Raw genomic sequence first — 12,890 nt, 5'->3', positions numbered from 1 at the left:
ATTTATGTAATAATCTTCCTACCAAATCAAAAATATACAGTACAGCTTAACCCATTGCTACATCTTCATTTCTTACTAAGTTTGAACTGCACACAGAGTGAACACTGTGTGTCTTGTTTGACAAGGCTAAAATATACAGTACAGTGAAATGTCTGACTTCAGTGGCCAAGCAGACGTCCAGTACAGTAAGCAGTCCACATGTCCTGACAGACGGGCTGTTTATTTTCTGAAAATTAGATGAGCCTGAAGAGCACATGCCTGCCCTGATTCTGCTTCTGAGCGTGACCTTGTTTTTCTTTTCCTGGCCTCATTCAGGAGTGGGGATGAGTTCACCACCTCACCGAGAGGGACCTCGCCAGGACGACTGGTGGTGATTAGTGAGGTTCCCTTTGGCGCTTTGGGTGCCTTGAAAGGCTAGCCTGGGTGTTCCCATGCTGCCTTGCGCGCGATTTGATTCACGCTGCTAAGGCAGCCTGGAGACCATGGAGCAAATTTTTGCCTGAGATAGGGGACCAATCACAGAACAAGGGGGAAAGCAAGACGATGATGAGCTATGCACAGACTCATTTGATAGACATCCGTGGCACCCAATAAACGGATCTGGGCATTTTTTAAAATAATGAAAAATTAACGCTTATTCCCAGACCACGTCTCATTGAGAAGTGGTGGCGCTAGCCAGGCTATTGAAAGGTGCTATATAGATGCAATTTGCTGTTGTTGTTGTTGTTGACATGGCTTCCTCTGGCCCAGATCTGGGCCAGTTTCATCTTGACACCAGAACCAAGCCGGGTCAGCTTCAGTGTTGGCTGCTATCTGAGTCCCTGTCCCACTCCATGCTCTTTGCAAGGACAGAGAGACTCCCTTTACATTTGAACACACACACACACACACACACACACACACACACACACACACACACACACACACTGTCAGTTCAATAAGAACCGTTCCAGGAAGGATCTCTATATCTGTCTTTAGATCTAAAAACAGATCTGAGGGAAATACTGCAGGATGGGGGTCAGGGCTCAGGTGAGACCTACATCAATCACACGCAGAATTGCCCCACTCTAAAGTCATCTCTCAAGGGTGACGTTTTAACACAATCTCGCTGTGTGTTTTTGGATTTCCTTCGACACTACAGAGAAATCTGCCAACTCTGTGCTGCTGACTGCATTTCTGAAATAACACCGCCTAATGCGATGATTTCTGCAGCTCTGCGTCCATTTTGGCGACAAAGACTGAATGAGATTACAGATAAAAGTCTTGTAAGTGAATTACGCTGGCGCAGGGTCAGTGTCTAGGGACCAGTGAGTTTTCTAACAATTTGAGAGCAGAGAAATCTGTTATGAAGACATAAGAGATTCTCTCTTCTCCCCACACCCCCCTCTTGGTGAAGCAGACATGAAGAGCACGGCTGTTTGTGTGAAATCGGTCATGAGCTCAGATGTGCTTAGCACAAATCATGGACAGACGAAAACAGCACAAAACTCATTTGACAGAAAGGGCTGTTAAGATGACGCACAGAACTTCATGTATGCCAGATTTGTTTTGCTGCATCACTATCGTGCGTCATTTGCTGATGAAAATATACAGTGAGTGAACAGAGAGGTGTTACAGCAAAGGCACAGTCCTCACCTCACTTCTTTTTGTTGAATTGAGCAAAGTTGAGCTGAGTTATGCTAGCACACACTTGCAGCCAATCAGCACTGCTCTTTCAGGAGAACTGAACGGCAGGGTGCATTTGATTGGCTGTAGAGTTTAAATATCAACAGTCTTTCGCCAAGATCAAAGAGTACACCTTTAAAGCAGCACTATACAAATTTTGGTCTATATTCTGTGAGCTAGCTAGGTACCTATAAGTCATAAAAAGCACGTTCCAGAGCCTTTTTGACACTGCTGGCAACATGCTTATATGCTAGCTGCTGTGTTTTAGCGATATAGTCAGTAATGTTGTTCTTTCTTTTTTACGGTGTGTTGCTGCCCAGAACACAGAACTGCATAATGCATATCCTGGATGGCTGGTGGATGAGAATGACATGCGCGTTTGTCTACCCATCACATGACCAAACACACCATCAAAATGACTTTGGAGACGATAGTAAAACTAGTTGCCTGATAAAAGCATACCTTGAAAAGTCACAAATCATTGCACAGTGTTGCTTTAATTATGTGCTAAAATATTTCACTAATTTGATATCCGGGTACTGTAACGGCCCTGAGCGTCCAGTGCTCAGTGCTTTATCTACAGTCCTCTCCTACAGCCAGTCTGACCTCTGCATTCCTATCGGCCATATCTATTGGAGGCGATAATGACACTACCCGCTCTATGGTCACACAGAGAGGGGGGCTTATAGAAACCAGATCCTATGGAATCACAGAAATGCAAGTGGCGTTTCTTGAGTTCCTTTCCCACATGTTCAATTGTTAACGGAGGCCCCAGTGCCCCTTCCCCAGTAATCACCCATCTGCGGTCAGCAGAAGACAAATGGGCATTTCTATCTGGACCGTAACTGTGTTGAGTTTCACTGGATAACGTCTGGACTTCAGCTGGTGCTGCACATCACTCTCCACACACGACGTGTCGACTCCGCTTGGCTCAGCTCTCAAGCAGCATACGCCGGCTCTATATCTCATCTCATCACAAATACTATACTGCTGTACAGGGACATAAATAACTAAATCACAGTTTTGCTGTTTGACCAAATCCAAAATGACATGTGCAATTACAATCCCTGACAGTAAGTTTGTAAGAGCAACAATGCAAATAGCATTTGCAAAGCAGCACTTTTCAAATCTGTTTACATCAGTGTGCTACAGAATGGGCCCTAAGCTGACTTGCTGTTTCCTGCACATTAGATGATGCACTACTCTGCCATGAAGCACAGCAGAGCCAAAATAGCATCCCCTGTTGTTGTGTCCCGCAGCCTCAACCAACCCTACAGGCAAACAAACCCTTCAAGCAAACGGTCAAATTATGGACTTCAGATGTATGGTTGGAAAAACTCCCTGGATCACAGATTTGAGCACTTGGCCATACAAGTTGAGATTCCTTCACATACAGAGCAAGATACATCAGTGTACTAAGGACCTCACAGTAGGCATTAATCAACTCATCAATGTAAACATATCATATCCCCACAAACCTCCATGTATTAACAGCAGTGAAAAGGGCATTGTATGTTTCAGGGGTGACTTAAAAAAATAACACACACATGGGTAAATCAGGTCTGGCTGTTCTCAGGAAAGTGCAACAGGAGCCGTGTGCAGCGTGGCGGTGTACGGTCCCCTGGAGGCTAATTTCGCTGCCCGCAACCCCAGAACAAGAGCAGCATTGAGGCCCGGCCCCTGCTCCAGGACACCCTGGGCTTCTGCTCCTGCTTCCCCCTCTGCTGCTCCTCACTGCTGGGGCTGCTGAGGCTGCTGGGGCTGGGGTGGTGGCTGGAGCCGGGGAGAGGTGTGTGTGTGTGTGTGTGTGTGTGTGTGTGTGTGTGTGTGTGTGTGTGCGTGTGTGTGTGTGTGTTTGTGTGTGCTCAGCATGGCTCGTCCAGAAAACCAGACTGCACCCACGGAAACCTCAGTCACACAGAGGAGTCAAAAGAAAGAAAAAAATATTTTGAAAGAAAAAGAAACATAGAGAGGATATTTTGGAGAGAGAGAGAGAAAGAGAGAGAGAGAGAGAGAGAGAGAGAAAAAAACACTGAGAGAAAAACTGAGAGAGAGAGAGAGAGAGAGAGAGAGAGAGAGAGAGAAAATACTGAGAGAGAGAGAGAGAGAGAGAGAGAGAGAAAGATAAAAACTGAGAGAAATAATGAGAGAGAGAGAGAGAAGAGAGAGAGAGAAAGAAAGAGAGAGAGAGAGAGATTAGAGAAGAGAGAGAGAGAGAGAGAGAGACAGAGAAAATACTGAGAGAGAGAGAGAGAGAGAGAGAGAGAGAGAGAGAGAGAGAGAGAGAATACTGAGAGAGAGAGAGAGAGAGAGAGAGAGAAAAGAGAGAAGAGAGTGAAGAGAGATATATAGAGAGAAGAGCTGTTCCAGACTAAATTCTAAAGATAAATGTTGACCTCCTCTGGGGCGGGGATCAAAGCTCGGCTCCACAAACTCTCGTGCCTCCTCAGGTTTGTTTGCGTAGCCGCTGCTGAAGGGGGTGGGGGATCAGACCCAGTCAGACACGCTCGTCTGTGCAGACGTGAGCACAACACACACTTCCTCTCCGAACAGACCTGCTGCTGCCAGCTATCAGGCAGTACAATCTGCCTCCTTACAGTTTTTTAGTGGGTTTATGGTTTACTGTGGTGTATGTGTGTGTGTGTGTGTGTGTGTGTGTGTGTGTGTGTGTGTGTGTGTGTGTGTGTGTGTGTGTGTGTGTGTGTACGTGCGTGCGTGTGTTGAAACCATGGCACAATCCTAATTCAGTTGAGAAACCATATTGGTTTAGGCTGCATGGCTGCACGCTACTAGAGAAAACATGACTTTCAGATCCTCAATCCATCATGTAAAGGGAAAACTGACCCCTCAGGTTGGGCTCAATCCCCACACATCCCTCAGGTCACAGCTAATAAACTTCTGTTTTAGTAAAGAGACCAAATGACTGAGGCCCTGCTGTGTTTGGTCAAATCCAGTTCTTCCTCAGCGTATCCACTAAAATATGTGGTCTAAAACCAACATTGACTTAGGCTAATCAGTCAAGAAATAAAGGCTTGTTTGCATCCTTAAGTATCATTGACTTGGCTGGCTTGTCTGCATCCTAAAGTATCAAACAGCATAATGGACAGAAAGAGGCATCATTTATATACTGCTGGACGAATAGAATACAATACTAGTGGGATCAAGTAAACATGGGACACAGTGCATCCATATTAATGCAACTAAACCAAAAGTGAGGAGAAACACAGTCCAACGGGCAGTGAAGGCCATATTTTAATGCACTATGTTTTATGGACTCACTTCCCTCCGCTCCAGCTTTTGGGTCACATATCTCCCATCTTGTTTAAAGTTATAGGTCATATCCAGAGAAAACAAACAGAGAATTGCTCTTCAAGGGAACATGGAGTTCCTTTTTAAGGAGATTTTTTTCTCGCTGAAATGGTGGGGTATTTTTAACTAAGTCCTGAAAAATAAGAAACTTTAGAACGCAAAGTTCGGCCAGCGGAACTACACCATATCAGGGCTAAATCAACTGGGAAGTTGGCTTATTTTAATCATAGAGGTTTTGCACTATGTTTTATGGACTCCATAATCCTCAGTAACCCATCCTCTGGTAGCCGTGAAAACCTGACCTTGTGTTGGACACGCATGGCAACAAGCCCAGTAGGACCCTCAGCCCCGATGGAGACAAAGCCACACACAGTTTTAAGGCAGAGGCAAGAGATCTTCCTTTGGGTCATCGCAATATAGAGGATGAGGGATGTATTAGGACTGCATTCTCCCATCTTGTTTAGTTTCATTAGTATTTTAGTTTTCACATGATGGGTCATGCTCTGATGTCTCATTTCCCTTTTATTTTAGTTTTACATTCTCTCCTTCTTCTGTTTTCCCTGCATGATCGGATGGTGTACTCAGATACAGGAAGGTCCTTGCAGACCTCCCTGCATGGTTGTATCCCTTACAATTTTTTTTTGTGACAGATTTGCAGCAAACTATTGGGTGGGAAACAGATGAGTTCACTAGAAAATATTGCCAGAAGTTTGCCAATGTTGGCCGCTAGAGGCAAACTTCTGTCAACAATGAGAAGTTTGCCACTAGTGGCAAATGTGTTCACCAGTGATTTGCCATCACACTTAGTCAATAATGGCAAACTTCCAGTGAACTTCTGGTGACAAACCTAATTTGCATATGACATTGCTGCACATTTGCTGCAACATTGCCAAAAGTTAACTGCAACTGTTTGCCAGAAACCTAATTTGCATGTGAAAATATAACCTTCCTGCAAATTTGCGGCAACTGTTCGCCAGAAACCTGAAATTTCTACAAGAGACGGTGTACTGAGATTCAGAGAGGCCCCGTCGAACCTCCCTGAGGCCCTATGCCATTCCGCGCTTGCACTATTTCATGCGTGACAAACCAGTGGCGTAGCATTTGATACTCCTCTTATAGCGCAGCAACCCGTATAAACACCATCTATTACACTGCAAGGCTGTGGCGGCAGGGAGCGAACGCAGTAACGGTGACTCAGGCTTGGATGGCCCGCTGCTCGACATAAATAATATTATCTGCAGCAAAGCAGCACCGGAGCCCAGGGACGCAGGGAAGGTAAAGGGTGGTGGGGGAGGCTGAACACAAACAAGTCATCTGACTGACTGGGTCCTGTGTGTGTGTGTGTGTGTGTGTGTGTGTGAGTGTGTGTGTGTGTGTGTGTGTGTGTGTGTGTCAGGGCAGCGCCACTCCTTTCCACTCTTATTGATTAGTGTTAAAGGATGGGAAGGCCTGGGCAGTTAAAACAGCCCATGGGACAACAGACGTTTGCCATCACGCCAGCTTCGACTGGTTCACCATCACTCAGAGAGAAGTCTTACTCAGGATGTATGCTGTCTTTATGTCCGTTTATGTCTATGTTTATGTACACAAACAAACTGATTACGTCAAGTCAGTTTTTCCCACAACTGTTGTACCACTGTACTTGTAATGGTAATAAATTCAGGCCCCTATAGATTTCAGTGAGAGGTGAGGCCAGAGTAGCTGCACATCCCTGGCCCTGACTTGCTTGGGCCACGCATGCTTCTCCTCCTATAACTACACTTGTGTTTGTATACACATGTGGGAAAACACAAACCAAATGTCCATTTGCATGTGGATCACGGTGTGGCTTCTGTAAAGAACACTTGTGGGAAAAAAACGGACCCACCCCCTAAACAGGCCTTTCAGAAGGGTTCTATGAAAGCCTTTAATTTTGGATAACAACATTTAACAGTCCTTCTACGGTCTGACTAAACTGTTCTACATTACACCTCTTCTCCAAAAGCGCACACCAGTAAATCGCCCACATGCATGATCTATGTGTCATTGCCTGTTATGTGTTTGACAGGTTCATTTAAAACACATAGGTCTCCCACAACTGCCCTCCGAGAACAACGGTAAAAGTCACCAGCACGGAGGATTGATGGCAGCCTCATTTCAATGATAAAGCACATTTTTGGGAGGGGTGGTGGTTGCACACCATTAACGTGCAATTCTACACCCAGGGAACAGTACGAAAGCTCTGCTTGATTCTGAAGCGTTTCTCTGACAAAATAATCTTCAACATAAGCAGAGACAACATGTAGGAGCAAGTTTTAATCTCGTAGTTTCCATTATCTACGTCTGACACGCAACTCCTCTATGTGGCGCACCCCCATTCTCTGGCACATCATGACATCAGTGTTGGTATATCTTGTACTGGGGTCTGTGACTGGTGATCCATTTCTGTCACTACAAAGGCATGTGTGAGAGAGTTGGCACAACCTGTGGATGTCTCACTAAGGAACTTGGAACTTCTCCAGCCATAGAGACTTAGCTCATGGAGAGAGAGAGAGATGAAGAGAGGGGAAAAGGCAAAGGAAAGAGAGAGAGAGAGAGAGAGAAGAATAAGAAGAAGAACAATGCCCAGCCAGAGTCACTGACTACAGGTTCACATAGGTTCGGAGGAAATGTCACATACTCCATCAAAGGAGATGGGAATATGAGTGAAACAATTACAAATATCCTCTACAAGCACCTGACTAAATAACATAACGGAAAAACGACACACACACACACACACACACACACACACACACACACACCCCACCCTCCCACACCCACGCACAATAATTCCATAATACAATGCTTCATGCGGCGAGGTTTTTATGTCAGGGTTAGACCTGTGGGTGTTCTTTCCACATACATTTCCAAACGCACACTGTACATTCATTCCCTTCAGATTTGGTAAATGAGCACAGAAACCTAAACAAGGCGCTTAACCTACAGTTGTTTGAGGGGGACTGTCTCTATAGCTAGTTCATTGTACGTCGCTCTAGATGAGAGTGTCTGCTAAATGACAAATGAGCACAGAAATATGGACCCTTTCAACAAGGTAAACAAAAACAATGCTTGAACGTTCTATTTGGGCCCCAATCTACTTCCTCTGCATTAAGATAACATATGGAATGTTAAAAAGGAAGCCTTGTGGGGCCAACTATGATGCTGATAATGGAACTCTCTTGAAAGGCTCCATACAGTACATCTTCAAAGTAGCTAGCTTAGTGGTTGTGGTGGTGGTCCAGTGGTTATTATAGATATGGGTTTCCAAATAGAACACCTAAAGGTTGTGTGTTTTAAATCCCTGGCAGTACCACCACTGTGTCCCTGAGCAAAGCACTTAACCTAAAGTTCTTTAAGAGAGACTGTCTCTGTAGCCTGGCTCCACCCTCCTACGTACTTCCGCTCAATTTTCATTTCCCTTCAGTACGTGGTCTGGGTCTGCGGTATATTCGCGGGTTTTCTCCTGCAAAAATCTGCAGGTCCAATCAGCAAACAGAGGGAGTGGCTAAGAACGATGATGTTGAGGTCGTGGGCTAGTTTGAGCCATGCATATGTCACAACCAAACGTTAGCCAGTGGTTATGGCAGATCCAGAGTGGCTCTGGGCAGATCCAATAGTTTTAAACCTCAACAGAGTACTCGCCTTCAAGGAAGTTAACGCTTTGCAATGGAAAGTGGCCAGACATTATGAAATGTATGTCGCTTTAGATGAGAGTCTCAGCTAAATGACAAATATTGTAAAAAGGAAATGTATTACAATAAACAAAAAGAGTGAACTACACAGCACAATGGAAGATAAAGAGTCATCAGTCATTCCTAAAAAAAATCTTCATTCCCTGTTTAGTTTTGAAAGGTCTATATTTAACTTAATAAAAGAGACAATGGTGTGAGACTAAACAGGAGCATGAAAATCACTTTAAAAAAAAAAGATCCCAATCCCTAAAAGCCGAGATGTCTGCACTGAGCTGACAATACCATAAACACAGGAGTGCAGCTCAGGCCTTTTCCTGTCCCAGTTTCCCGCTGGTCTGGACAGCATCACCACCGTCACCACAGTCGTGTGTTATCCAGACAGGAACTGCCACATGTCCCGTCCAGACGCCTTTACAAGTGTCCAGTGGCCACCAGGAGATGTCCTTTATAGCTTACTAACAGAAGGTGAACAAAACTTCCTCACAAGGAAACAAGGTAACATCTGAGCAGGACAAAAGACCTTCCCACAACTTCCTCCTCCAAAAATCCTTTTATTGTAGTTAGCCATGACCTGTCCTACTCTTGTTTTAGGTTGATCCCCGCAAACTTTAGAGGGAAGTTAAGGAGACATCTGTGTACAGAGTGATACTACTTGAATACAGCTATGTAAAGTCTAGAAAAAGGAAAATCATAGCAGTTAAACTGCTCTGCACCAAGATTCATGATAGTCAATGGAAAAAATTATGGCAAAATCGGAGTTTCCAAGAATCGGGCTATGAAGAATAAACTGTTTCGTTCTACCTGGACACAGAGCAGTAACAACAGCTTTTATTTCTTTAAACATTAATGCCACGACTTGCATCAACAGGATGATTGATTATTCACAAGTAGAGAACAACTCACAAAAACAGACTTAGACTTTCTGCTCTATGCAGGATCCTATCTTAACAGACTTCCTGCAGAACATCTTCCAAGTAGTTCCTAGCCTTGACTTGGTATGTTTTTCCTTAATCTCAGTGATAAACTATGCATCTACAAAACAATGGCTTTAATTGTGTGTGAGCGGTTTGTAGGAGCAGCTACTGGGAACAGGCTGCAGGGGCGCATACAGCCATACTGCCATGCTAAAGCATGCAGTCTTTGTGTGAAAATGGCAGCCTTTGACCCCCAGCAGGGTAAGAGAGAGAGAGAGAAAGAGAGAGGAATACTTTCTCTGTGTTCCACAGATGGAATTTCATTTCTCTGTCATCTCTTTCTTCATGCCATGGGTGTGGTTGTTTTGTTGCAAAGAGTTTTCTTTTAGTTGCAGATAACTTTGGGAGATAGCTTGGATAATGGGAAGGATTTTCATAGACTGCTTGGTAACAAGAGTAGAAGATATGAGAACTACAAAATGGTTGATTATATATTAAATCTTCTGCATTTTTTATTTACTAACTAATTGTAATGTTAAATATTTTAATTTTAATTTAATTGAATTTCATTAGTTTCCTGTGCAAGGTAACTGCTCTATCTTCGTTCTAGACCACAGTTGTCCTTGAGGTGCAAACTGGGGCCATCTTAACTGTTAGAAAACCTCCCTCCACAGCTGAGCCAACCCAGAACCCTGCCGCAAGAAGACTAGTGGAACACAAGTCTGTCTGCATGGGACTACTGTTGGCGACCAAGAAGAGATTGACAGAGAACCCCCATCTTCACACACTCTCCACACACCAATTATCTCTAGAGATTTCAAGACATTGTCCTCATTGCTGAAGTGGCCATGTGAGAATTAACTTGTCTCTCCTCCACATTGCCTGAAAGACTTAGACCGCAGGTCAGAATTGTCTTAGCTTTGTCTTTTTGAATTTGGACATTTTTCACATACAGTACATAGTTGACTTTTGTCCACAGCAGGGTGCCCTTAACCTGTTGAGGAGTACGGTCACAAATATGACGTTTTTTACTGACGTTTCGATGCACTGCATCTTCCTCAGAGTCCGTCGAAATGCAGTGCGTCAAAACGTTAGTCGATTGTGCACCACAATAAACAAGTTAAAAAGTTCTCTGAGTGCTCCGGTCATCCCTGGGTTAAGCCTCTTTGAAGTAGCCCAGCCAGTTTCTCTGACCCTTTGGTCCTAGACTGTGAGCACCGAAAAGGCTTGAGCGCAAGTGACACCCGTCTTACATGTGATTAGAACATTCGGGAACAGAGAGTTCTGCACTATAATGCAACAATTACCCTCAGAGATTTTTCCATAGATATATATCTATGGATTTTTCCCATAAACTGTATAAAGAACACTGAAACTATAGATCATTCACATAGAAATCTAGAAGGAGCCAGGAAAAGAATTCACTCTTCCTCAACAGGTTCAGGCCCCAGGTGCCCATCGGGACTGCGCTGATAAAGAGGCTGCCAAATGGGCTGATTGGGAGTGATTGAGGGGAAATCCCCTTGAGGCCTCACAGACGACAGGTCACGCAGGAAGTAAGATAAGGCTTGCCTTATTAGGGCTGAGGAGAGGGCCACACAGGCCAAGACCTCTGAGGACCAGGAGTGGAGGGGAGCAGGGGAAGAATAAGGGAATAAAAAAGAGGAAAAGAGAAAGACGGGAACAATGAGAGAGAGGGAAAGAGCGAGGGGGGAAGAAGTGATGGGGAGATGAAATGATTCAGGGGCAAAATAGAGAGAAAGTAAAGATGTAGAAGAGAGAGTGGAAGAGAGAGGAGAATGGGGGAGTAGGAGAGAGAGACAGAGAAAGATAGGAGACCCCCCAAGGTCCCCGTTAAAACGCGAGTACAACAATGGTGGGGGGGCTCCTTGGTGTGACATTAAAGACGGACACCTAAAGACAAACAGAGGGAAGTCTGGTCTGCTGGTACACTGCTTGAGCGAGTCATGCAGAGGAAGGATACAGGGAGTGTAAAGTGTTTTTAGTGCATACCCCTCTCTTAAACATCACTGCAAAACATCCTAAAAATGCCTTTGAAAGATGGCAGAGGCCATGCCAGTGTCACTCCACCCTTCCTACATCAGTCTGGACATCCTTGAACAAGCTAGAAATTATCTGGAATGTGCTTCAGAGTCCCTCAGATGAAGCTGGAAGAATAAGGTTTTGACTGAGACAGCCAGAGCGTGTCTTTGCTCTGAGAGGTGAGCCTCAAGTGAGTGCAAGGCACAAATTGAGCACGTCAGGAAACGGATCATGGTTTTTAAGTGGCTAAAGTTGCAGCGCATGGATAGAGACTGTCAGAAACAATCTAGCTTTATCATGGAGAAAAAAAAACATTTTAAAAAAGGTGTATTCTTAGATAATTTTAAAACTAAAGTGTTCACATCAAAAAGTTACTATTCACCTCACTGGCATAGGTTACTCATCGGACGCTGTGGGGACAGCACGCTTATTAACCTGGCAATTAATCGTGGGCGTGAATGAATATTTTCCCGTGGCGTGAGACTTACATGACCGGCTGCTTGTGACAGCAACACACACCATTGAAAACTGTACTAAAACTCCAATGTATGACAGGCTACATGTAAATCAAGCTCTCATTCGTTTTACGCTCATCAAACGCTTTGAAAGAGTATGGCTATACTGCATTCAAAGCACACCTTGGAAAGGTCCCGCCTCTATATACAATCACCATCATGCAGGCGTCACATGTTTTAAAAAATGTAACAGTAGCCTACGCTGCAAGACAACTGCTTCTGTCAGGTCAAAGCGATAAACTACCATTATCCAGGTGCAAGTCAAGACTGAAGTTCATCTCGCAACTCACACAAGCACGCTAAGCAAGTTTCTCGTTACTTACATTGACTGGCGAGGACGAGGATGTAAAGTCCTGCGAGAACAAAACCACTCAAAGCCATGCTGCGGGATCCTGTCCAGAAGGTGCCTGGTCCAAGCTGCTGCTGCAGAGACGAGAGGCGGACTGAGGGAGAGCCGAGGGAATGACTACAGCGGTGTGCTGTGTATTCTACACTGTAGCCTACTGGAGGAGGAGGAGGTACGGGCGCGCGGAGAGGATTCACTGTACAACTCAAGGCGGAGCCCTCGCTGGGGTTCAGATTTGTGGTAGCTTGGTGGTTTCTGGTTATTGTAATCCAGTTGTAATATAGTTCAATTATAATAATATTTTTTTTCCCTCAAATTGGCATAATTTTACCGAGAATGGCTGCAATAAGTCTGTCGGCTTAGTCTGAATGGCTAGTTTCTTTTG

The 12,890-nt window shown here is 44.6% G+C and overlaps 1 protein-coding gene across 1 annotated transcript in view; it reads right to left on the bottom strand.

Annotated features, from left to right (window-relative positions):
* Positions 1–12,617, bottom strand: part of mcamb (melanoma cell adhesion molecule b) — a 40,926-nt gene extending 28,309 nt beyond the window's left edge. Inside the window, 1 exon segment of the mRNA XM_048266997.1 lies at positions 12,483–12,617. Within this exon segment, the coding sequence (XP_048122954.1) occupies positions 12,483–12,540 (58 nt within the window). The 5' untranslated portion in view covers positions 12,541–12,617.
* Positions 12,618–12,890: the final 273 nt, after the last annotated feature.

This window comes from Alosa alosa, chromosome 16 (assembly GCF_017589495.1).
Source record: "Alosa alosa isolate M-15738 ecotype Scorff River chromosome 16, AALO_Geno_1.1, whole genome shotgun sequence".
Taxonomy (NCBI): Eukaryota; Metazoa; Chordata; class Actinopteri; order Clupeiformes; family Clupeidae; genus Alosa; species Alosa alosa.
Note: the sequence above shows the minus strand (reverse complement) of the source record. Positions and strands in the feature narration are given on the sequence as shown.